Below are 18,350 nucleotides of genomic sequence, written 5' to 3' on the forward strand. Positions count from 1 at the left end.
TGCCCCGTCGGGCGCCAGCTGCCCCGTCCCGGCGGAGCCGTGCTCGGCCCGTTCCCTTATTTGGTCACCGCGGCCTCCAAACCCCAAAGCCCCAGAGAGAGAAAATATTCGCTGCGGCGGCTGGAAAATGAGGCCTTGGGCCCAGGGACCCCCCCAGCCCAGGGCCAGGCCCCACATGCCCCGGGCCCCCCCCTAGGCAAGGGCACCCATCTGCTGCGGCCACCGAGCCGCCACGGCCACCAGCCATGGCAACGTGACCGCACAGGGCCTGTGCCCACTCTGCCACCCTCCCTGGGGGTCCTGGGCGGTCCTGGGGGTCCCGGAGGAGGGCTGTGGGTGCTGGGACACGGGGCAGTGCTGGGACACGGGGCAGTGCTGGGACACAGGGCAGTGCTGTCGCTGGTGGTGTTACTGGTGTCACTGGTATGTACTGGGGCACTCTGATGCCACTGTTTCTACTCGTGCGTACTGGTGCTGGTGGTTCATACTGGTGTGCACTGGTGTTCCTGGCGTCACTGTGGTGAGAGGCGGGCGCCGGCTGTACTGGCAGTGCGGTCTGCGGGGGGTGAACAGCGTCACTGGTGTCACTGGTGTCGCTGCTGGCTCTGGTGCCGCTGGTGTCACTGCTGTCACTGGTGTTACTGGTGTCACTGCTGCCTGTGGTGCCGCTGGTGTCGCTGCTGTCACTGATGTTACTGGTGTCACTGCTGCCTCTGGTGCCGCTGCTGTAGCTGGTGTCACTGGTGTTACTGGTCTCCCTGCTGTCACTGGTGTCACTGGTGTCGCTGCTGGCTCTGGTGCCGCTGGTGTCGCTGCTGTCACTGGTGTTACTGGTGTCACTGCTGCCTGTGGTGCCGCTGGTGTCGCTGCTGTCACTGATGTTACTGGTGTCACTGCTGCCTCTGGTGCCGCTGCTGTAGCTGGTGTCACTGGTGTTACTGGTCTCCCTGCTGTCACTGGTGTCACTGGTGTCACTGGTGTCACTGGTGTCGCTGCTGGCTCTGGTGCCGCTGGTGTCGCTGCTGTCACTGATGTTATTGGTGTCCCTGCTGTCACTGGTGTCACTGGTGTCGCTGCTGCCTCTGGTGCCGCTGGTGTCGCTGCTGTCACTGGTGTCACTGGTGTCCCTGCTGTCACTGGTGTCACTGGTGTTACTGGTGTCACTGCTGCCTCTGGTGCCGCTGCTGTCTCTGGTGTCGTGGCTGTCGCTGCTGTCGCTGCTGCGGCTGCTGTCGCTGGTGTGGCTGCTGTCGCTGCTGTCACTGCTGTCACTGGTGCCGCTGCTGTCGCTGCTGTCGCTGCTGCCGCTGCTGTCGCTGCTGTCGCCGGTGCCGCCGGACCCTGCCCACCCCCTCCCCGCCGCCGGTGCCCCCGCTGGCTCCCGCCCCGCCCCCGGGTCGGGTGGGCGGGGCGTGGGGAGGGGGCGTGTCCCTCCGCCCCCGCCCCTCGGGCGGGGCGTGGCCGCCGCTCGCCGCCATCCGCCAGGGGTGCGGGGGAACAGGGGGCGTGCGGGGGGGGGGGGGGCGGTCACGTGGGCGCGGCGCCCCCTGGCGGCGCTCCTTTGTCCGCGCGCGGGCGGGGCCGCGGCGGGGCGGGCGCGGATTGGCGGCGGGAGGAGGGGCGGGGGGCGGGCGGGGCGAGGCGGGCGGAGGGGCGGGGGGCGGGGCGAGGCGGGCGGCTCGGCCTCGGGTTGGCGGGGCCGGCGGGGCGGGGCCGGCGGGGCGGGGCCGGCGGGGCGGGGCGGGCGCGGATTGGCGGCGGGGCGGGGCGGGCGGGGTAACGGGCCCGGGCGGCGGCGGCGGCGGCGGCGGCGGCGCGGGCATGGGCGGGGGGCGGCGCTGAGCGCGGCCGCTCCGTGCGGGGCCGCTGCCCGAGCCCCGGCCCCGGCGTCCCGGCCCCGCATCCCGGCCCCGCGCCCCAGCCGGCGCCCATGGACCTGGACGTGGACTACGAGCGCCCCAACGTCGAGACCATCAAGTGCGTGGTGGTGGGCGACAACGCGGTGGGGAAGACGCGGCTGATCTGCGCCCGCGCCTGCAACGCCACGCTCAGCCAGTACCAGCTGCTGGCCACGCACGTCCCCACCGTCTGGGCCATCGACCAGTACCGCGTCTGCCAGGAGGTGCGGGGCCGGCGGCGCGGCCTCCCGGGGGGCGCGGGGGGCTGCGGGGCCGCCGCGGGGGGGGGGGGCGCGGCGGGGCCGTGACGGCGGCGCTCCCTGTCCCGGCAGGTGCTGGAGCGCTCCCGGGATGTGGTGGACGAGGTCAGCGTCTCCCTGCGCCTCTGGGACACCTTCGGGGACCACCACAAGGACCGGCGCTTCGCCTACGGCAGGTGGGACCGCGGGCGCCCCGAGCCCCGCCGGCGGCACCCCGAGCCCCGGCCCTCCCCGCCCCCCCCCCCCCCCGCGGGGCGTGGGGCCGAAGGGGCCCCTGGGGCTCCCGCCAGCGCCCCGAGAGCGGCTCTGGCACCCCCGACCCTCGGGGGGCCGGGAGCGCACCCGCCCCCCCGGCCGGGGGCTGCCGCAGAGCCCCGGGGGCGCCGCGGCCCCAGCAGCAGGGCTGCGCCCCCCGACAGCCCCCCGGCCCCGGGCGGGGAGCCCCGGGTGCTCGCCGCTTCCCCGGGGGGCAGCCGGCACCACCCGTGCCCGGGCGCCTGTTTGGGGTAGGGGGGCAGCGCTAGGGTGCGGGCTGGGGTGCCTGGGGTCCCCGCCTCCCTGGAGGGTGCGGACCCTGGGCAGGGGTCCCATCCCGGCAGGCGCTGAGCTCCCCACGCCGCGGGGCAGAGCCGGGGGCTCTTTCAGCCGCGCAGGGGGGGTGTCCGGTCCCGCAGGGCTGTCCCCAGGGCTGGGGCCCTTCCCTCGGGGGTGCTGGCCCAGCACTGGGAGAAGTCCCCGGGCCGTTTACAGCCCGGGGAGCCTGGGGGGGCTGTGGCCGAGCAGTCACCGGCCCCCCCAGGCTCCCCGGGCTGTAAACAACCCCCCTTCCCCGTGGCCACCGGCACGTCCAGGCTCTTATCGCCCGCCACACCACGCCAGCGCGGCTCGGCAAGCCCTAATCTCCTCTCCACCCTGCCCGGGGCCGGGGCAGCCCCGCGGGGTGGGTGCGCTCCTGGCCGGGGGGTGCCCGAGGTGCTCGGCGCTGCCCGCCCTGCCGGGGCTGCCGGCTCCGTCCCCGCGGGGCGGTGGGTGCCGGGTCCCGGCCCAGGCCGGCATCGCCCGTGGGTGAGTGGCGGCTCCCGTGCTGGCCGGGGGCCCACGGGAGGCGGCGGGTGGCATCTATCTTGGTCCCTGACACGGGCCCGGCTCCAAACGCGTCTCCTGGTCACGTCTCGGCGAGGCACAGACTAAAAACAAACCAGGTCTGGGGCCACGTGGCTGCTCCCGGCCGCCTTATAAGGCCCTGGGGGCTGCGGGGACCTGGGCGCTGCTGGCACCTCCCGCATGTCCCCTGTCACCTTGCCCAGGGAGGCTCCCCCGAGCCGCTGGCAGTGCCGGTGCTGGGCTGGGACGGCACCGGCAATGGGACGGCACCCTGCCGGCCCCCCGGGAGGGAGCCGAGCCCCACACCGGGCGCAGGGAAGGGGCTTGGGGCGGCCAGGCAGGGACGGTCCCTGCAGCCCTGCCCGTGCCGGGGGCTGGCACCCGCTCTAGCGCTTGCCTGGCCGCTCTCCGTGGGCTTCTCCTTGCACCCGCTCGTGTTCGGTCGCTGCCCCGGTGCTCTGTAGGGTGTTCCTGGGGCTAGGGCAAGCCCTGTGCCGCGCCGTGCCGGTCCTGTGCCCTACCCGAGCCGGGGCAGCCCTTGGCTTGGCCGACTGTGGTGACCCAGAGCCCGGTGCCCTCGGCTGCCTCCTTCGTCCCGGCTGCCCCGCGCGCGGCGATGGGGCTCCCCGGGGCCGTGGGGCAGAGCCTGGCCGGGGCAGGCGTGGGGTCCCGGGGTGGGGGCAGCCGACTTCAGCAACGGGCGTCCCTGGAGAGGGATGGGACCCCACTGCTGTTCCCTGGGCAAGGGGGGGTGCAGGGTGCGACTCGGGGACGCAGGGTGACAGCACGTCACGCTGGGGCAGGGCTGCCCTCACCCTCCTCCTCCTTCTCCTCCTCCTCCTCCTGGCCGCAGGTCGGACGTGGTCGTGCTCTGCTTCTCCCTGGCGAACCCCAACTCCCTGCGCCACGTGAAGACGATGTGGTACCCCGAGATCAAGCACTTCTGTCCCCGGACGCCCATCGTGCTGGTGGGGTGCCAGCTGGACCTGCGCTATGCCGACCTGGAGGCCGTCAACCGGGCCCGCCGCCCCTTGGCCAAGTGAGGCCGCCGCGCTGGGCGGGCGGGGGGTGGCGGGGCCGGGAGGGTAGAGGGGGACCGGGCCCCTCCGTGCGCGGTGACGCGGCCCCGCTCTGCTCCCCCCCCCCAGGCCCATCAAGCCCACGGACATCCTGCCCCCGGAGCGGGGCCACGAGGTGGCCAAGGAGCTGGGGGTGCCCTACTACGAGACCAGCGTGGTGGCCCAGTTCGGCATCAAGGACGTCTTCGACAACGCCATCCGGGCCGCTCTCATCTCCCGCCGGCACCTCCAGTTCTGGAAGTCCCACCTGAAGAAGATGCAGCGGCCGCTGCTGCAGGCCCCCTTCCTGCCCCCCAAGCCCCCGCCGCCTGTCATCCAGGTCCCTGACCCGCCGGCCAGCCGCGGCTGGGGCCCCGCCGCCCTCTTCTGCACCCCGCTCTGCGCTGACGTCGTCTTCCAGCTCCAGGGCGGCCAGCGGGTCTTCGCCCACCGCGTCTACCTGGCCACCTCCTGCTCCAAGTTCTACGACCTCTTCACCCTGGAGGGGCCGCGGGGAGGGGGCAAGGAGCCGGCCGCCCGCACCAAGAGCCTGGACGGGGAGCGGGGGGCCCTGGCCGAGGGGGCATGCGCCCCGCTGCGGACTTCGCAGAGCGACGATGCCCTGCGGCCGGCGGCGGGGGACAGCGCGGCGCCCGGCGGCGGCCACGACCTGTCGGCCTGGGGCCGCGGCTTCGTCAGCATGCGCTGGGAGCTGGTGGCGGACCCCGTGGCAGGGCGGGAGAAGCGGATGGCGGTGGTGCGCATGGACCGGCGGGTGCAGGCAGAGCCCTTCCGCGCCGTGCTGGAGTACCTCTACACCGGGCGGCTGGACCAGGCCCGCGGGGACCTGATGCAGGTGGCCACCATCGCCGAGCTGCTGGAGGTCTTCGACCTGCGCATGATGGTGGCCAACGTGCTCAACAAGGAGAGCTTCATGAACCAGGAGATCACCAAGGCCTTCCACGTCCGCCGTGCCAACCGCATCAAGGAGTGCCTGGGGAAGGGGGTCTTCGCAGGTAGGGGGGTCCCTGGCCGGGGCGGGGCAGAGGGAGGGCTGCGGGCTGCGGGGGCTGCCCTGGCTCCTTCCCCTCCAGGCTCCTTCCCCTCCAGCCGAGCATCCCGGCTCCCACGGTGCCCTGCATGGACCCAGGGCTCCCGGCTGCCCCGATTCCCCTCCCTCTGCCGAGGCCATTGTGGTCTGGGGTCCCAGAGCCCTCGTCCCTTCCCCGTGCCGTCCCCGGCACCCATGTGGCAGTGCCGCGCTCCCCAGGCTGGGTCAGCCCAGGCGGGGGCTGCAGGCGGTGCCTGGGGTGCGTGTCCCTGGGCCGGTCGTGTCAGGGGTGGGGTGGCCGAGGGGTGACTGTCCCCGTCCCCTCGCCGTCCCAGATGTGGTTTTCCGCGTGGACGACGGGGCCGTGCCAGCGCACAAGCCCCTGCTCATCGCCGGCTGCGACTGGATGATGGCCATGTTCCGGGGAGCTTTCCGGGAGAGCTATGCCGCCGAGGTGAGGGGCCGCGGGGGGGGGACGGCAGGAGGGGTGTCCCCGCTGGCTCTGCCACGAGGCTGCCGGGAGGACGGGCGGCTCTTGGCAGCACCGGCTCTGCTGGGGGCCGGCTCGGATCCCCCCCGGCCCTGGCACATGCGAGTCCTGCTTTCCCTCTTGCTGGAGAGAAAGGGGGGAGCTGTGCCGGGGCGGGGGGAGCTGTGCAGGGCAGGCAGTGCCGGTGGCCGGGCAGGGTCCGTCCTTCCCGCTGAGCCCGTCCTGCCGCCGGTGGCGGCTCTGCAGGCCGGGCCCCCCCACACCCCCTGTCCCACAGGTCTCCCTGCCCGGCACCAACTGCGCCTGCCTGCGCGCCGTCCTCGACTTCCTCTACACCGGCGTCTTCACCCCCACGCCCGACCTGGACGCGATGGAGCTCCTCATCCTCACCAACCGCCTCTGCCTGCCCCGGCTGCAGGCGCTCACAGGTGAGGACGGGGCCCCCCCGGCCCCGGCCCCCGTTGACGTCACCTGCCAATACGATGAAGGCGCGGCGGGGACGGGGGATCGATGCGTCCCCAGGGTGTCATTAACGGGGACCTTATGTAAGAGCCGGCTGAGCCCCGGGGCGCAGGCTGGCTGCCGGGGCGCACGTCCCCGGTGCTGATGGCCCCCCCTCCGCCCCCAGAGCAGTACGCCGTGGACGAGCTGCTGCGAGCCTTCATGCAGCGGGTGGAGATCGACGAGCAGGTGATCATCTACCTGGAGATGACGCAGGTACGCAGGGGGCCGCCGCCGCGGTGCGAGCCCTGCGGCCTGGGGGGCCGCAAGCCCCTGGGGGGCAGGCGGTGACGGGCCGGGGGCTGCTGGTGGGGGGCTGCGGGCAGCTGCCCACCCCGCCGTGCCCCGCTCTGCCCGCAGTTCCACAACGCCCGGCAGCTGGCCGCCTGGTGCCTGCACTACATCTGCACCAACTACAACAGCGTCTGCCGCCGCTTCCCCCGGGAGATGAAGTTCATGTCCCCAGGTACGGCGCGGGGGGGGCGAGCGCAGGGGCGCGGGCGCGGGGGCCTGTGCCGTGCTTGTTTGACGCCTCGGTGCCGTCGCCCCGCAGAGAACCAGGCGCACTTCGAGCGGCACCGCTGGCCGCCGGTGTGGTACCTGAAGGAGGAGGACCTGTACCTGCGCTCCAAGAAGGAGCGGGAGCGGGAGGAGCAGCTGCAGCGCAAGCAGCACACCCGCAGCAAGTGGTGCTTCTGGCGGCCCTCGCCCCACGTCTCCTGAGCCGCGGCCGCCCCGCTGCGCCAGGGGCACGGCTGGGCTGGGGGGCCGCTCGCTCGGCCCCTCTCCCCGCCGAGGGCTGCCGTTCCCCCGGCTGCCGCCCGTTTACGCCCTCGCCCCGGCTGTTTACAGGCGCTGCCCGCCGCCGCTCGCGGGGTCCCGGCCCGCTGTCCTGCCGTGCCTTTCCCCGGCGCGGGAGCGGGGCCGGCCACGCCGAGCCGAGCGGTGCCGGCAGGGCCCCCTCCGCCCCGGCCAACGCTGGTGCTACCTCTGACCGAGCAGTATTGTGGGGCCGGGGGCTCCGCCGGCCGCCTCCTCCTCCTCCTCCTCCTCCCGGGGGGCTCCCCCTGCCCGTGCCGAGCGCTCCCCGGGCAGGGCTTTCTGGTGCTGTACCCCCCCCCGTGACGCAGGCGGGGGGCCGAGCTGTGAGTGGGGTGGGAGGTGGGGTGGGCACGGGGGTCCCCGGGTGCTCGTGTGGCTGTAGGAGCTGCTCCTGCCCGGGGGGAGGTGGCCCGGCCCCCCCAGCTCATCTCTGTGCCTTGGACGCGTCCCCGCGGGGCCACGGGCTGTGTCCCTGTGCTGGGGCCCATCGTCCCCGGCCCGGGCGTCCCGGGGTCCCCGGGCTGAACTGCACAACCGTTTTTACACTTTTTTACCCCCGCCCCATGAGCCCACTGGCCCTCGGGCCCCCCCCCGGGGCCCCCCCGGCACGGGGAGCGGGGCTGCCCACGCCTCTCAGCATCGGCTGTTTTAACCTTTAATAAAGCCTTTTGTAACTGGGGCGGCCTCTGCTCTCCCCCCACCCCGCGGTGCTCGGCCATCACCCACCCGGTGCTTCACCCCCCCACGCAGGAGGGGGCGACGCGGGGGGGGGGGGGGGCTGCATTCAAGTGTATTTATCACGGGTGGGGGGTACACAGCCCGTGGGGGCGGGGAACCGGAGTGTGGGGTCTGACCTATGGCTGGGGGGGAACACACACAGCATGGGGGGGCGTCTGGTCACAGGTGGTGTGTGTTTGGGGGGACACAGGACTGGGGCACACAGTGGGGGGGCTGAGCCCCATAGCTTGGGGTCGGGCAGCACAGGGGAGCCGGGGCCCGGCCACAGCCCTCGCCCCAGTGTGGCAGGAGGGGCCGGGGCGGGGCAGCCCCGCGGCACCGGGGCCGGGCCCCCCCCCGCAGCGCAGGGCCCTGGGAGCGGAGCCGGAGGCCGAGCTCGTCCCCGGGGCCGCATCAGCTCCCGGCCGCGGGAAGGGCCGGGGCAGGGCAGCCCCCGGGAGGGGGCCGGGGCGCAGCGGGGCCGGGCAGGGCCAAAGCCGGCTGGGGGGCGCGGGGCACGGAGCGGGGCACGGAGCGGGGGGACGGCGCGGCCGCGGCGCGGTGACCCGGGGGGGGCCCGGCGGGGAGCGCGGTGCGGCCGCCTCCGCCTTCTCCAGCCCGGGAGCGCGGCTGTGGCCCCGCACATGTGGCCAGCGGCCCTGGGGACCGCCAGGTCCCACGGGGACGCGCGTGTCCCCACGGCTCCCCGGGGAGGAGCAGGGGCTCCTGTCCCCCTCCCGGGTCACTCCGCCGCCCCGGGGGAGGGCGGCCCTGTGGGCGCTGCGCCCAGGAGGTGCCGCCGCCGCCCCGGTGGGGACCGGCTCCCGCGGCTGGCCCGGCCGGAGCAGCGTGTAGCGCAGGGGGGCCCTGGCTCCTCTCCCGTCTGGGAAGAGGGGAGCCGGTTCTGCTCCCAGCCCCGCTGCCTCCTTCCAGCCAGGAAGGGCTGGGGGGGCAGGCGGGAGGAGAGCGCCTGGCCCCGGGACCCGCTCGGGGTCCGGTGCAGCCAGAGCCGCTCCGAGCCCGCGTTGGCCACGCGTGGACGGGCCGTGCCGAGGGCCCGTTTGCCGTGGGAGCGAGGGGAGCCCGGCTCAGCTCCGCCTGCGCACAGATTTCCACCCCGCTGGGGGCACAGCCCCGTGCCGCCGCTGCCCGGGCCGCACGGAGCAGAAGTCGGGGGTCTGCGCTGAACCCCCCCATTGCTTAGGGCGCCTCGGTGCCGACGCAGCGCGGTGCCGGGGTAGCCCAGCTCCCCCGGCGCGGCCCCGGCGCTGCCCTGGACAGACCCCGCAGCTGGCAGCCTACGCTCGGCCGTAGCGGAAGATCTCGCTCAGGTCGTAGCCGGTGACGGCAAAGGAGTTTCCCTCGGGGTCGCAGAAGCGGGCACCGCAGACCTGGGTGTCGGTCACACACTCGGCGTGGCAGTGCTCGATCTGCAGCGGGGAGAGGAGCCGGAACGGCGGCACAGGCTGAGTGAAGTACAACTGGCCACAGCCAGAAGCCCAGGGCCCTGCCTTGGGTCCTGCCCGCCTGCGGAGGCGTTACCTCGGGGCAGCAGGCAGGCAGGGACGGCGGGCGCGTGGCCGGGCCAGCGCGCCATGGCTTGAGCTTGCCATTTTGGGAGCACAAGAACCGTATCCCGGTCAGACAGAGCAGCCTTCCCGGCTTGAACCTCTGCCAGTCCAGGACAGGACCGGGGCTCACGGGAGGAGGAAAGAGGAGAGCTGTGCCACCCCACGGCAGCTCAGACAGGGCGGGCGGGGTTCCCACCGAGCAGCGAGCCCCTCTCCATGGCCACGGTGCCTCACCGGAGGCCACAGGACAGAGCAGCGCCCGCGCCGCAGCCCCGCGGCAGCTGCCGTGCTTGCCCCAGGCTCCCCACCAAGGGCTGCCGCTGCCCAGACTCACCTCGACGTCGTCCGTGTCCGGGTTCCTGCTGAGCTTCCAGACGTGAACGAAGGAGTCCTCCGCGCCCGAGAGGAGCTGCAAAGGCAGCGGGACAGAGGCCGTGGGGACCGGGAGGCCGCAGGGCTGCCACGGGGCTGGCAGTGCAGCGTGCCGGGGCAAGGGAGCAGCCCCTGCCTGGCCTTCCGCAAGCTGCCACGCTCCAGGCCGGAGGGGTGCCGGGGTGGGATGCTGCACGCAGGCCGAGCCGCCCCGGCGCAGCCAGCTGTACCTTTCCCGTCTGCGGCGCCAGGTCCAGGGCGTAGATCCATCGCGCGTGAGCGTTCACCTCGGCACGCAGGAGGCCCGTCGCCGCCTCGTACAGCCGAATCTGCCCGTTTCCGTAGCCGGCGGCCACGATCCCGTTCCACAGCTTCACCGAGGAGCAGGCGCAGCTGGGCACAGGGGCACGTCTCACCTCCTCCCCTCCCGGCTGCCGACCCGCACGCTGGGGGCTGGTGCCGGGCCTCCCCCTCCCGCCACCCTCCCATCCCTCGCGAGGCACCGACATGGTCTGGCCGGGGAGGTCCAACACCACCCACCGACGGGACCCCGCTGCGTCGCTCCGTCCCCCTCGGGCTTACCCAAAGGCCGGGATTTTGCTGAGCAGGGTGAACTCCTCTCCCACGCTCCAGACGCAGAGGGTCCCAGCGTCATCGGCAGTCACCAGGTCACCAGCCCCATCCTGCAAAGTAGAGGCAGGTCAGCCTCCGCCCCGGCACCGCTCGGGGCAGCCAGCTCCGCCGCCGGCAGCGAGCAGCTGACTCACGCCAGGCAGGAGATTCTTGCTGCCCCACTTGCCTGTGCCGCTAAAGCGGCTGCAGAGCAAAGCCAGAGCCTGCAGCAGAACAGGCTTAAAGTTTAACAGCTCACAGAAACTGCTGACACGTTTTGTGAACAAGCGGGGCTCGGCTGTGATCACACACGGGCATCGCAGTTCAAACATGTCCGTGTTTGGCAACGCTAATTACACATAGGATACGTTTATGGGAAGAATTACCGCACCCCCTCCCTCTGCGCCCCAGTCTCGGCACTCTTCACCTTGCGGGCACCTGGGATTTCACACGCCAGGCCCCGTCTCTCGCTCGCCTTTAACAAACCACGGTGCAAAGTCCGAGAGAGGCGCGTCAGAGGACAGTCACCGCAGACTAGATGACAGCACGGCTTTCACGTAAACAAGCTCCATCTCCAGGCTAATTGGGAACCAGTTCTAGGCAATTAATTTGTTCAGGGGAGTCCCAAACGCAGAGAAAGTTAAATGTAACTAATTAGAGAAAGCACAGGAAAGCGCCCTCGTTGGGAAGGAGGCAGCCAGTAATGAAGCAGCCAATTAGCGTGTCTGCAGAGCCGTCAACCAGAGCGGAGCCGGAGCAAGCCCCATCCTGGTCCCAGACTGTGCGCTGTAACCAGGTGAAGTTCTCTCATCTGCCACGAGAAAGGTCACTGGTGCAGCTGCCAGCTCGGGTCGGTCATCTCCCTCCGCTGGCGAGGGGGAAAGGCTCATCCCGGCAGCTACCGCACCGGCACGGCTCTGCCCTCGGCTTCCTCGCCTCCCCCCCGGCGTCAGCCCCCCGGGCCTGGCTTGGGGAGGAGAAGCAGGGTCCGGTACCGGCAGCCGGCGCCCCGGGATGGCTCCGGAGACACGGGTGTGACGTGGCCCGTGCCCTCCTCCCAGGGTCTGCTGCGGTAACTCGCCGCTCCAATGGCGGGAGCATTAATTTCAGCGTGGGTTTATTCACGTCTGGTTTCGCTCATTTGCTCTTGTACCACAACCGGCCTTTAGCTTCAACAGCTCTTGTGCGCTCCGGCACTCAGCCCCACGGGACACGGGATGCTCTGGGCCGGCAACGAGCCCCGCTCCCGCAGCCGCGCTGCGCGCGGGGGGATCGGCTCCTTCACCACCTTTGCTGCCCCTCTCTGCTTCGGCATTTCTGTTCCCAGAGCCCGGGTGCCCAGGACTGAGATTCAGTCCGCTGAGAAACGTGGAGCCCGAGGCGCTAAGGCGGCAGAGACCGGCTGAACGCCGACGGAAACTGGGACGGCGGGAAAACTGACGGGGTGGCTGCGCCCAGCTGCCTGGGCAGCAAAGGGAACAGCGCTGAAATACCACAGTCTAGGGGTGCAGCGTTTTAAACTGCATTTGACTGCAGTTTGTCTTAGCTCCATGCTACGCCGCGGCAGGACGGCTCACAGGCTCTTTGGAGCCGGGGCTGAGGAAGCGGCCATCCCAAGCCACCTCCTCCCCCAGATGTACCCCGCCCCAGCAGGGGAGATCCCCCTCGTGCAGGGACAGCCACAAAAAGCAAGGTCCCTGGTGAAGGGAGGGGTGGCAGAGCCACCCGCTGCCCTGCACCGTGGAGAGCGGCCAGCTCTGGGGCAGCTCTGCCACGTCGCAGCCCCCCCAGACCTCGCCTGCAGCAGGGATCGGGCTGGCCACGGAGAGCACCGGTTCCCAGGGTGAGGGGCCGCACCCCGCGATCGGCTCAGCCGCGGCCGGGGCCTGGGCAAACCTCAGCTCCCAGAGCTGGCACCTGTGTGGCGTCCCCGAGCCAGCCGTGGGGCCGAGGGGAGGGCTGGGGTCCCCACCGCCCGCCCCGCCCCCCCCGGTGCCAGGGATCCCACCGGCTCCTCTGGCCCAAGCGGCTGCTGACAGCGCTGACGCCGCACGTACCGGAGCCTGGCCCAGCTCCGCCGCGATGTCGGTGATGGCGTCGCGGTGCTGCTCCAGGACCTCGCTCACCGTGATGTTCGTCCCTTTGGGGGGGATGTCAAACACCAGCACCAGCCCAGAGGACGTCCCTGCGGGCGGGCCGGAGGAGGTGTCAGCAGGGGCTCGTCGCCCTCTGTCCCGGGAGCCAGCCTCTGGCTCCCGCCGCGCCTGCAGCCGGGCTCCTCGCTCCCCCCGGGACCCCCTGCCTACGCCGGGCTGCTCCTACCAGACGCCGCCCGCAGACCCGCCCCTCTGCTCAGCGGAGAGCAGCTCCCTGCGAGAGCCACGACGCAAACCCAGCCCCTTCGCTGACCCCGCATCGTCACACCGTCCCCGGGCCCGTGACGCCCCCCGCCAGCGCCACCCTCCCTTCCCGCCCTTCCCCAGACTCCCGGGCTTGGCTCACCCACGCAGATGAAGCGTCCGCCAGCTGCAGCGATCCCTCGAGCAAACACTGCTTGTGCTGAAAGGAAACCAAGAGCCGGTCACGACCCGCGGCAGCTCCCAGGAACCGGGAGACCAGCGCAGCGGCCCGAGTCTGCAGGGTGCCCGTTCCAGTTTCATCTTCAGGGCTAGTCCCATAGCTGCCACGCTGGGCCCCTTCTGAGCACCGCTGCAGCCCCCCCCGGGCCCCTGACGAGCCAGGATCGAGGGGTCAGGGTGACGCTAGGACCTTTTCCAGACCCTTCTGCTACGCTGCTGCGGAGGACTGTCCTGGCTCGATCCTAACCGGGCCCGGGAGCAAGGCCGCCGGGGTCTCTAGGCCAGGAGGAACCAGGCTGCGCTATCGGGATCCCACACACATCCAGGGCAGGAGAGCGGGCAGAGGGGCCGGGTGGGGGGCTCCTCGCTGCGGGATTTACCTGGAGGATGCTCCGTGACGTCCAGCGCGTGCCAATAAACCATGATGGAGCCATCGGACTCGTACATCTGGAGAGAGAAGGCAACGGGGTGAGGCCTCAGAGGGGCGGGGAAGTTTCTCTTATGGCTTCGGGCTCAACCGCTGCCCCAGGAGGTCTCCAGGGGAGAGCGACAGCTCTCTGGGTACGCAGCAGGACCTCCAGAAGGGTCCCCCCGCCCCCGGCTGTCCTCACAGCGAGCTCATCCTCCCGGCATCGCGACTTCGCTTCTCACCCTCCGGGAGAAGCGCCTCACCTGGATCCCCTTCTGAGAGGTCAGCACCAGCAGGACCCGCGAGGGCAGGACGCACCAAGCAGCCTGGAAGGAAAGGAGGCTCAGCGGGAGGCCAGGGCGTGGAAGACGGGGGCAAAAGCCCTCCCCGCCTTCCAGGGGAGGGACAGCCCGCAGCTGCCCGCAGGGGCGCGGGTGTTTCTGGCTCCCGTCGCGGGTTATGGGTCCCTACCGTCCTCCGGGACCTCTCCAAGGTCTCACAAACCTTCTCAGGAGGCTCCTGCCCTCTCCCCCTCCCCGTAACCGGGACACCGCGGGCTCCTGCTTCTGCCCCGCCGTTCTACAGCCAGGTGCCCCGGGCCGGGAAGGCCCTTCCTCCCCCTCCGCAGCTCCGCTGCCCCCTCCCTACGCTCGGCACTTCGGGCCTCGTGGTCGGCGGGTCCCGCCCCGTCCCCCCGGGTTCGAGCAGGCCGGCGTCAAAGCACGGACCTCCGCTAAGGCCAACGCGCCCCGCCGCGGTGAACGTCGCCCTCGTGGGGGCACGGAAAGCAAAAGCGAAGACGGGAGGCGACGTCGCGGCAAACCCCAGGCGCCCCTCGTCACGCTGCTCCACCCCGTCCTGCTCCCGCCGGCCCCGGCGAAGCCGCCGGCAGCACCGCGCGCCTTCCGCCCGGCGCCCGCGCTCCGCGCCGCCGGCCCTCCCCGCCACCTCCTCCGCCACCGGGAGCCGTTTGCCGGCGTTCGGGGCCGCTCCGGCTCCGCTTCGGAGCGGCGGGCACCGCTCGCGGCCCGGGCGGCGGAAGCCGGTGCCGGGCCGGCCGCAAGGCCGCGAGCGAGCGGGGCGGCCCGCAGCCGTTACCTGGGTGAGCACGGAGGTGCTGACGGCCATGCCGCCCTCCTTCGCCTGCAGCTGCCGGTGGGAGAAGCCGAGCCCGTCGGCGGCGGCGCTGACCAGGCCGAGGCTGGGGCCGTGCACGGCGCCGAAGCAGGCGGGCTGCCGGCCCGGCAGGCGCAGCACGCTGAGGTTGTTGTACAGGGCCGCGCTGCTGCCCCTCAGCTGGATGCTCTGCTCCCTGCGGTACATCCTGCGGCGCCGGGGCAGCCCCGGGGCGCCGGTCCCGGGGCGCCGGCCGCGCACCCCCGGCCCCCGCCCTGGATTCCCCTCCCGGGACGCCGCCGCTCCCTCCCCGCTCACCCGGTGTCCGCCGCAGCCATGGCGACGGCGGCGCGGCGTGATGACGCACGGGCGGCGCGCAGCGGCGGCGTCACGGTGCGCGGCGCGCCGGGGGCGGGGCCAGCGTTGCCGTGGAGACCGGGACGCATTCCGGCCGGGGGGAGCGATGGGCGAGGTGGGGGGCGGGAGGAGCTGGGGTGAACTGGGGTGTACTGGGATGTACTGGGGTGTGCTGGGGTGTGCTGAGGTGTGCTGGGATGTACTGGGGTGTGCTGGGGTGTGCTGGGGTGTACTGGGGTGCACTGGGATGTACTGGGGTGTGCTGGGGTGTACTGGGATGTACTGGAGTGTGCTGGGATGTACTGGGGTGTGCTGGGGTGTACTGGGGTGTACTGGGATGTACTGGGGTGTGCTGGGATGTACTGGGGTACTGGGGTGTGCTGGGGTGTACTGGAGTGTGCTGGGATATACTGGGGTGTGCTGGGGTGTGCTGGGGTGTACTGGGATGTACTGGGGTGTGCTGGGGTGTGCTGGGGTGTGCTGGGGTGTGCTGGGGTGTACTGGGATGTACTGGGGTGTGCTGGGGTGTGCTGGGGTGTGCTGGGATGTACTGGGGTGTACTGGGGTGTGCTGGGGTGTGCTGGGGTGTACTGGGGCCTGCTGGGATGAGCTGGGGTACCCGGGGGTGCCATGGGGAGCCCCGCGCTGCCGTGTCGGAGCTGCCCCCCCGCCCCCACACCCCGGGCCGTGGGGAGGGGGCTCTGTCTCCGGCTGCCCGGCCCCCCGCGAGCGGCCCCCTCCCGCCCCCGGCAGCGTGCCGAGGCGAGGGCGCGAGGGCTGCCGTCTCCCCGCGCAGAAAACGACCCCCCGGGAGCGGGCGGCCGCCTCCAAGTCGCGCGGGGAGAAGTCCCGGCCGCCCACCGTCGCCGCCGCCGCCGCCGCCAGAGCCGACATCGTCCCCGGGCGCCTGCCCGAGGCGGAATGGCTGTCCCTGCTCGCGGCCGAGCGCGGGGACGGGGACGCCGGGGACGTCCTCGCGGAGCTCTTGGCCCGCGTGATGGATGAGTGCTCCAAAGCCGACGCGGCTCGGCAGGTGAGCGCGCCCCGACCCTGCTTTTGGGGGGATCCCGGGCGCCCGGGGCGAGCGCGGGTCCTTCGCAGCCCCCGCGCCGCGGCGCGGGACGGGGCCGAGGGCGCGGGGCGTCAAGTGGGGCGGGGCGGGGGACTCAGCCCGGCTCCGCCCGCAGCGCGTGCCCTTCGCCGTGGGCCAGGCGCGCGACGCCCTGCTGCGCGTCGCCCAGTGGCGCTTCCTGGCGCGGGACGAGGGGGAGACGGACCCCGCCGGAGACGGCGCCTGGCAGGAGGACGAGGAGCCCGAGCCCTGCGCCGGGGACTCCTGGGCGCGGGGCTCCGTTCCCGTCCTGCGCGTCCGTCCGTCCCCGTGCCCGGGCGACGGAGAGGTGAGACGTGCCCCGACCCCGCCGTGGCCCCCGGGCAGCCGAGCTCTTCCCTTCCCTGCGGGGAGCCGGGGCGAGCGAGCCCGCGGGGAAGGGCTGAGCCCGGGCTGCTCCGGGGCCGTGGGACACCCGAGGGGCCGGGGGTCCGTGCTGAGGGGGGCAGGGGGAAAGGGGGGGCTCTGCCGCCTTCGCTGGGGCTGCCCCGGGAGGTGCTTGGTTGGTGCCGGGACGGTTCCCTGCTCCGGCGGCGCCGAGGGCCGAGCCGTCGGCTCCCGCGGGTGAGGAGCGGCGCCCGCGCGGCTCCCGCGCACCGAGGGGGCCGGGGCTGCAGCCTCTGCCGGTGCTGGGCCGGGGGAGCGGTTGCCACCAACACCGAGTTGCCCTCACCGGGCGCCTCGACGCCCCGGCCCACACCAGGTCCCCCTTTGCCCCCTCCCGGGCAGGTCTCCGGCGCGCAGGCCTCTTGCCGGCGTGGAAGGCGGGACCCCCCCGCGGCGGCCGAGGCCGGAGCTCTCCCCACGCGGCCCCTGTGTCCCGGCCAGGTCCCCGCCGCCAGCGCCGTCCTGCCCGTGCCAGGGCTGTCCTGCCCGGAGCTGCTGCCGGACGAGGCGGCCACCGCTCCCCGTCCCCCTGTTGGAAAACCTCCCCGTGCCCGGCCCCCGCTGCCTCGGCCAGCTCCGCTCTGCCCGGGGGCACCGGGGCCGGCGGAGGAGGGACGGTGTCCGCTGCGGTCATCCCACGGGGACGTGGAGGGGAGCGGCGCGGCGGGGGTCGGCGGCCACGGGCCACCGCTGCCGCCTCCCTCCTGCAGCGGCCCGGCAAGGATCCGGCCAGGGAGGCCCCCGCGCAGCGCGGGGGTGAAGCAAGAGGGGTCTGGCACCGCCCTGGGGGTCCCCAGGCTGGGCCCCGGCAGCCGGCCCGAGCGCTGGATCAGGCCCCAGGTGGAGGTGCTGGACCCAGGCGCGGAGGCCAAGCTGCCGGCGCGTCCCCAGGGTGCCCGCTGGCGCAGCCGGGGGCCCGAGCTGGGCAGCGCGTGGCTGCCCCGGGGGCTGGTCACCGTGGGGGGGGGATGGCTCCGGCCGCCCGCCCCGGGGTCACTGCAGCCCCCCAGCCCCCTGCCCCGGCAGCTCGGCTCCTTGCTGGACTGCGCTCGGCTGGCCCCCGGCGTGACCGTCAGACAGGGCGGCAGCGTGAAGCACGGGCTCTGCGTCCCTGCGCACGGCGAGGAGGAGGAGGAGGAGGAGGAGGCGACGGCGGAGGCCAAGCGGGACCTGAGACCCATCCGCCCTCCCGTGCTCTCCACGGCCGTTGCGGCCGGGCAGGGCACGGGCGATGGCGAGCGTTGAAGGCCGCAGACCCCCGCTCCCCCTTGCGTCCCCGGCAGCAGACCCGCCTGCCCGGCCCCCGATCCTGGAGCTCATCTGCTGGGAAACCGGCTCCAGCAGCTCCGGGGCCGGGTGCCCGGCCGGGTGCTGCCCTCGCCCTGCAGCTCAGCGCGGCGGCTGGGTGCTCGAGCTCCGGGAGAGACCCCCCCGTCCCAGGCCGGCGCCTTGCCCGCTGCTCTCGGCACGTTTCCGCCTGACCCTGCGTCCCCGCGAGTTACCGCCGCGGGCGCCAGGTCCGGCGCGGGGCAGGGCACCGACGCGGTGCCGTGGGGCAGCACGGGCTCTCCCGGCTGTCGGTGAGGCCGGGAGCTCGGTGTCTTTTGCAAGCTCTGCTAAAGGAAACAGAAATAAAAGAGGTTTCTGTCGCTCGGCTCTCGTCCCCTGCCGCAGACCAGCCCTGCGCCTGTCTCACCGCGAGCTCCCGCACCGGAGCAGGGGCCGGGAGCACAGCCCGCAGCGGCCAACGGAGCCGCCGGCCCTCCGGCACGCATCGCACAACAACCTGCCGTCTGCTCTGCAGCTCGTAACCACAGGCAGCCCCTACCCTCCAGCTGATTTGCCACCGAACGAGAAATCAGAGGGGTTTAACGGGGTGAAACGTCTGTCTGGCTTTACCGCCTGAGCTCTCCCTGGGGTTTGCCACCACCCCGT

At 72.9% G+C, this 18,350-nt stretch overlaps 3 protein-coding genes across 4 annotated transcripts; 2 read left to right on the forward strand and 1 right to left on the reverse strand.

The window, feature by feature from the left end:
- The first annotated feature begins 1,801 nt into the window (after positions 1 to 1,801).
- Positions 1,802 to 7,862, forward strand: LOC140651645 (rho-related BTB domain-containing protein 2-like). 2 transcript variants are annotated; one of them, XM_072861341.1, is made up of 9 exons: positions 1,802 to 2,122; positions 2,231 to 2,334; positions 4,116 to 4,301; positions 4,411 to 5,336; positions 5,707 to 5,825; positions 6,139 to 6,289; positions 6,495 to 6,578; positions 6,723 to 6,828; positions 6,916 to 7,862. In XM_072861341.1, exons 1-9 carry the CDS (start codon positions 1,931 to 1,933, stop codon positions 7,841 to 7,843), a joined length of 2,796 nt encoding a protein of 931 aa, XP_072717442.1. In that variant the 5' UTR covers positions 1,802 to 1,930; the 3' UTR covers positions 7,844 to 7,862. The 2 variants fall into 2 exon arrangements, with proteins under 2 accessions (XP_072717442.1, XP_072717443.1); XM_072861342.1 differs by having other exon boundaries at positions 6,490 to 6,578; positions 6,916 to 7,233.
- A 96-nt stretch (positions 7,863 to 7,958) lies between these two features.
- Positions 7,959 to 14,909, reverse strand: WDR54 (WD repeat domain 54). Its single transcript, XM_072861343.1, has 9 exons — positions 14,543 to 14,909; positions 13,708 to 13,770; positions 13,416 to 13,482; positions 12,959 to 13,015; positions 12,514 to 12,641; positions 10,427 to 10,527; positions 10,075 to 10,237; positions 9,807 to 9,881; positions 7,959 to 9,331 (listed from the first exon to the last, which is right to left on the reverse strand). Exons 1-9 carry the CDS (start codon positions 14,765 to 14,767, stop codon positions 9,200 to 9,202), a joined length of 1,011 nt encoding a protein of 336 aa, XP_072717444.1. The 5' UTR covers positions 14,768 to 14,909; the 3' UTR covers positions 7,959 to 9,199.
- Positions 14,910 to 15,422: 513 nt separating this feature from the next.
- C5H2orf81 (chromosome 5 C2orf81 homolog) lies at positions 15,423 to 18,046 on the forward strand. The gene is made up of 3 exons (XM_072862295.1): positions 15,423 to 15,950; positions 16,105 to 16,317; positions 16,758 to 18,046. The coding sequence occupies exons 1-3, from the start codon at positions 15,423 to 15,425 to the stop codon at positions 17,658 to 17,660; spliced, it is 1,644 nt and encodes a 547-aa protein (XP_072718396.1). The 3' UTR covers positions 17,661 to 18,046.
- The last annotated feature ends 304 nt before the right edge of the window (positions 18,047 to 18,350 follow it).

Source organism: Ciconia boyciana, chromosome 5 (genome assembly GCF_034638445.1).
Source record: "Ciconia boyciana chromosome 5, ASM3463844v1, whole genome shotgun sequence".
Classification (NCBI taxonomy): domain Eukaryota; kingdom Metazoa; phylum Chordata; class Aves; order Ciconiiformes; family Ciconiidae; genus Ciconia; species Ciconia boyciana.

What these genes read in the sequence shown, in the direction of transcription:
- LOC140651645 (XM_072861341.1), top strand. Translation starts at nt 1,931, where the DNA reads ATGGACCTGGACGTGGACTACGAGCGCCCCAACGTCGAGACCATCAAG. An exon ending in GCCCGCCGCCCCTTGGCCAA is followed by an intron (nt 4,302 to 4,410) that starts GTGAGGCCGCCG and finishes CCCCCCCCCCAG; the next exon opens with GCCCATCAAGCCCACGGACA. An exon ending in CCGGCTGCAGGCGCTCACAG is followed by an intron (nt 6,290 to 6,494) that starts GTGAGGACGGGG and finishes CCCCCAGAGCAG; the next exon opens with TACGCCGTGGACGAGCTGCT.
- WDR54 (XM_072861343.1), bottom strand. Translation starts at nt 14,767, where the DNA reads ATGTACCGCAGGGAGCAGAGCATCCAGCTGAGGGGCAGCAGCGCGGCC. An exon ending in CGTCACGGAGCATCCTCCAG is followed by an intron (nt 13,016 to 13,415) that starts GTAAATCCCGCA and finishes GTTTCCTTTCAG; the next exon opens with CACAAGCAGTGTTTGCTCGA. An exon ending in CGGACACGGACGACGTCGAG is followed by an intron (nt 9,332 to 9,806) that starts GTGAGTCTGGGC and finishes TCCCCGCTGCAG; the next exon opens with ATCGAGCACTGCCACGCCGA.
- C5H2orf81 (XM_072862295.1), top strand. Translation starts at nt 15,423, where the DNA reads ATGTACTGGGGTGTGCTGGGGTGTGCTGGGGTGTGCTGGGATGTACTG. An exon ending in AAGCCGACGCGGCTCGGCAG is followed by an intron (nt 15,951 to 16,104) that starts GTGAGCGCGCCC and finishes CTCCGCCCGCAG; the next exon opens with CGCGTGCCCTTCGCCGTGGG. An exon ending in CGTGCCCGGGCGACGGAGAG is followed by an intron (nt 16,318 to 16,757) that starts GTGAGACGTGCC and finishes CCTCCCGGGCAG; the next exon opens with GTCTCCGGCGCGCAGGCCTC.